The sequence below is a fragment of the Tachysurus vachellii genome, chromosome 16 (genome assembly GCF_030014155.1).
Source record: "Tachysurus vachellii isolate PV-2020 chromosome 16, HZAU_Pvac_v1, whole genome shotgun sequence".
In the NCBI taxonomy this organism is placed as follows: Eukaryota; Metazoa; Chordata; class Actinopteri; order Siluriformes; family Bagridae; genus Tachysurus; species Tachysurus vachellii.
In genome coordinates, this window is record NC_083475.1 from 22,335,683 (window position 1) to 22,340,682 (window position 5,000).

A 5,000-nucleotide genomic window follows, 5' to 3' on the forward strand; every position below is an offset into this window, starting at 1 on the left:
GAGAGAGAGAGAGAGAGAGAGAGAGAGAGAGAGAGAGAGAGAGAGAGAAAGAGAGAGGGGGGAGGGGGAGAGGGAGAGAGAGAGAGAGAGAGAGAAAGAGAAAGAGAGACAGAGAGAGAGGGGGGAGGGGAGAGAGAGAGAGAGAGAGAGAGAGAGAGAGAGAGAGAGAGAGAGAGAGAAAACGAGAGAGAAAGAGAGAGAGAGAGAGAGAGAGAGAGAGAGAGAGAGAGAGAGAGAGAGAGAGAGAGAGAGAGAGAGAGAGAGAGAGAGAGAGAGAGAGAGAGAGAGAGAGAGAGAGAGAGAGAGAGAGAGAGAGAGAGAGAGAGAGAGAGAGAGAGAGAGAGAGAGATGTAAATGCTGTGTTAGATGGCATTAGATCTTGACTGGGAAAAAGGTCACAAGTTAAAAACATGAGATGTAATTATGAGTTATTCTTATTTAGGGAGCACACACAAGAGTTCAGACCCCTCGCTGACACTGCTCAGATTTTAACATCTGTGTGTTCAGTGGTGTTCAGTTCATATTTAATATTTTAAAATGTTCCAAATGAGAGATAGAGTTTTGCTGATATACTGTGTATGTATAGATACATGTTTAATCACCACCAGGGGGCAGCGTTCACCACATCAGTAATAAAACCACAGCATGGTCTGAGAAAGCTGCACAGACAGATAAAATGGGGACGGAGAGAAACTCCAAGGATGTGACAGACATAATAAATACTTCTATCCATCACTGGATCTGCCGAATATCTCACATTTTCTCCCACACAGACCCGAGCAAACTGTCAGCATGATTCAGCAGTCTGTCTCCCACAATCTGTCCCTACAAGTCTGTCCCTGTCGCTCTGATACTCTCACTAGCACACTTTCTCATCAGATTCCCACATGAGTCTGCATTTTCCTCCCCTTATCGTGTGCTGGTATTTAAAGGCGACGGTCTAGACGCTATTAACATGCCTCTGATGCTACTGAGCAGAACATCTGAGGTGTGAACGACACACAGGCAATTTAAATGATCTAAAGATGGAGCTCAGAAAATTCACCGTAACACCAAACTCTAAATAGCTGAACGTTTTCCAACTTAAACATTATTTATTTTTAGACTTAAGTCTCTCTCTCTCTCTCTCTCTCACCTGCGGAACGTGGGCGAGGCGATGTCAGGGTATTTGGATCCAGGCTGTCTGAGTCCTGATTGGCTGGATGTTGGGCTGGATTTGGGTGATGTGCTAAGCCCCGCCCCATCCTGCTCTGACACTGAAACCTTCTCTTTATCCGTCTGATTGATGCTGACTGGACTTGACCTCCCTGATTCCGTCTTCCCTCCATCCTTCCTTTTTGAAACACTGCTTACTGATCCAGTTCCAGCTCCTGCACCGGGTCCAGGTCCAGGTCCAGCCACACCACCCGCCACAACCCCAGCCACAACCCCAGCAACGACCCCGCCCCCCTTCACTGAGGAAGAGTCCATGGATCGGTACGATTTAGCTGGTCGTGGAAGTGAGCGATACTGAAGGGGCATTTTTGACCCACCAAGGCCCAGAAGGACCCCATCGTCATGGTGCCGATATCCATCCAGGCTTGTTTTCCTGGCCCCACCCACCACACATGTGGTCCCACCCACTTTACCAGCGGATTTGGCTGATAAAGTCTTGGGTGCTGCTAGCTCTGTCGCACCTGGGATCTTTTTAAATCCAAAGGAGCCAGTGGTGGGTGGGGGACGGTTGATGCCAGACTTTTTACCCTCATCGCCACTGGTTTTGCCCACATCCGATGGAGAGCGTTGCATGCTGGGAGATTTACAGGGAGTCTTGACTTTTTCTGAGGCCTTAGCATCATCTGTTTTACCTGTTAAAGGACAAAGCAACTATTGTTACAACAGGGAAGATGGCAAATAATGTTACTGCCAATCAGGGACACCTGTCTCATTACCCTGTCTCACCCATCATCTTACCTGGTGTTTTAAGGTTTGTGTTGCTGTTTTTATTCCGGGGTGAGGTGATACCCGTTTGGGCGCTCATGCCCCGCCTCCATGAGCCTGTCTGCCCCGCCTCTTCCATCTGATAGGAGGAGGAATCTAAGATGTTCTCAATTTGTTCATCAACCTTCTTCAAATCTTCAGCTCCACACCAGCCACTGCTATTTTGATTACACTGCTGCTTGGACTGAACAAACACACACACACACACACACACAGAATAAGGATAAACACTTGACAGATGGTGTATCTTCCCTCGGCAGCCAAGACAAAAGCAGCACTTACAATCTGCTTCACACACATATCTTTTGCACTTGAGCTGTGTGTGTGTATGTGTGTGTGTGTGTGTTTGTTTATACCTTGCTCCTGTGTGATGAATTCAGTGTGTGAACATCATCACCTCCAACATCAAGAGAGTCACTCAGACCACTGCTGACAGAGCTACTGTCATCATAACTACACACACACACACACACACACACACACACACACACACACACACACACACACAGGAAAATAAAAAAAGAGAGTTGAAGAGATTTATTAAAAATTAGACACATAGTCCCTCATAGTACCTTAGAGATGATAAATCTGTACCTATGAAACATCATCATCACCTGAGTGACTCTTAACAGTGAATCAAACGAATCAAAATTTGCTGCATCATGGACTCACCACTGAAGTGACTCATCATGTGCACCATCTGTTCATTCCGTTTTAGCCAAAAAATAAACTCGGATATCAAACAGAAATCATTCAAAGATTCTTTTATTAATTAGTTCATCTGCTGTAGATGAACACGTGTCCCTTTTCCCACAATGCACTGCAAACAGATGATATCATGTAAGGTTCCTCCTTCAGCTGAATGTTTCTGAACACCTCCTCATCTGTAACGTTCATGCTAACACCATGTCGCTCATCCTCTCATACAGCGCTAGCTAGCCTCCTTTCTAACTCCTAGCTGAGGCACATAGCTGCACTGCATCCTATCAAAATCTGTCCAGAGTTTGTCTCTCGGTCTCCATGTGAGTGAAGACGAGCGTCGTGTCCTCTGAGCCGTGTCCTCTGAGCCGTGTCCTAACATCCTCATGCAAAATTCAACACACAGAAAGCAGCACAAAAATCTGAATTTTTACAGACATGGAAATGAAGGATATTTGTGTCTGTTCACAACATACTGTATACGTTAGTTTAATTTAATCTGTTGCTCTACAACAAAGTATTGGCACCCTTCTACCCCATGTATCAGTGGAACCATAGAGCGCTCAGAGCTCTGGGTGGGTTTATTTCAGCTTATCATTTATTCAGGAACGATGACTGACAACAGAAATAATTAATCAGTAGATTATGTCATTAAAATGTCTCTTTGATTCTTATTTGGAGAAAGAAAGGTAAGAAAATAAGAACTGACACCAGCAAAAAAATGAGAACGAACTCAAGACTAATGTGGAACCTGTCAGTCCACTGTATGTTCCACTGGTCCCTGTGTCCAGTACAGTATCTGGTTCACTCTGGAAGTGAACGAGGAATCTCCTGAGTTCTTTTAATAGTGGTTCCTCTCGAACCTTCTTTAACCCTGAAGGGCTGTAGACCACGAAATAAAGTGTCTCTTGGGAAACAAAGAGTGTCTCTCTGTCCTTCTTCTGCTCTCTCTGCCATTAGTTTACAGGCTACATTAGTTTACAGTATGTTCGCCGCCTTCATCGTGACATGATACGCTGTGTAACCATGGCAACGATTAGAAACAGCAGAATGTTTGTCGTCGTGGTCGCAATGGAAAAAATTAAACAATAATTGTGAATACAGAAAAATAATCATTTTTAGGCTATATTAGCATACAGATTTTTTTTTTTTAAAACAACGATAATAAAATAATTTTATCTGAAATGTAAACATGGAAACAGCACTATTGTAGTTGTGGTAAGGACCGTATAACAGTAGCTGAAATGTAACCATAGTAACAGGTGTGACGTAACCATGGTAATAACTGTATAGCAGTTAAAACGTAAAAACAGACGAATGTTTGCTTTACAATATTTTTAACAAAACAAAACTGTACCGTAAACTGTGTTACTAGTGACGTGTTCACGCTAGCGGTCAGGTGCAAATGTTTATTACGTTTGTTTGTTTGTTTGTTTGTTTTTGTTTTTTATGAAAAAGCATTACACGTGTTGGAAAGCGCTACACCAGAATAACGGGAACAGAACTGATTAAATACGACACGGTGTTAAAATGTAAAGAAACTTCAGCCAGTTACTGTGGTATTAAAAAGCAACGTCTGTAGGATGAACAACACAGAGTTTATTTTCTGATATAATGTGAATGTTCTTTATAATCTCAGCATAAAAAAGCATCAAGTCCGTTTCATAGCTGTAGGTAACAACATGCTAACGTTTTCCTTAATCCTGACTCGGAGACTGACTCGGAGACTGACTCACCTTTCTGCTGTGTGAATATCTGTGAGCGTTTAATCGGCCTGGCTGTGTCGTTTCGTCAGTTTGAGCTTTCTGTCGCTCGCAGCAAGGAGAGAAGGAAAGAGCGAAGGGAAAGGAGGGGGAGGAGGAAGAGGTGCAGCTCAGCAACTGAGAAAGGAGTGACGCAGTATGAGTCCACCTTCCTTTCCTCCTCCTGTATCTTCATCACCCCCTCCACCATCACCACCTTCATCATCACCCTCACCACCCGCCCGTCTGCCTGTCTGCGTTTCAGTCTGTCTGAGCTGCACCCTGCCATTTACACACCGTCCAACACCATCAGTCTCAAACCAGTCGAGCTACAGTACAAAGGCCTGATGCTAATAACTGATGATGTCTCATTTAAACTAAGGTCAGAATTTATAATGATATTTACACAGAGATGAGAGAAATGTGTTTACAGGAGACCGTGAGTATGAATCCCTTTAATGACAACTACAACTCTCTTGGGGACGGTTAGCCAATCGCGGGCCGATCACGAGCCCATAATGGGCCAATCACAGGCATCTGTGAGCACATGTATGAGGAAGAGGGCAGACAGCACAGTGT

General features: G+C 44.2%; 1 protein-coding gene across 5 annotated transcripts in view; it reads right to left on the minus strand.

Moving 5' to 3' along the window:
* nav3 (neuron navigator 3) overlaps positions 1-5,000 on the minus strand; it is a 140,162-nt gene that overhangs the window by 21,287 nt on the left and 113,875 nt on the right. For all 5 annotated transcript variants that reach the window (XM_060889249.1, XM_060889248.1, XM_060889247.1 and 2 more), the window contains 3 exons: positions 2,337-2,433; positions 1,954-2,164; positions 1,136-1,847 (listed from right to left, as the gene is read on the minus strand). In XM_060889249.1, coding sequence (XP_060745232.1) covers positions 1,136-1,847; positions 1,954-2,164; positions 2,337-2,433 — 1,020 coding nt within the window. The remainder of the gene's footprint in view (positions 1-1,135; positions 1,848-1,953; positions 2,165-2,336; positions 2,434-5,000) is intronic.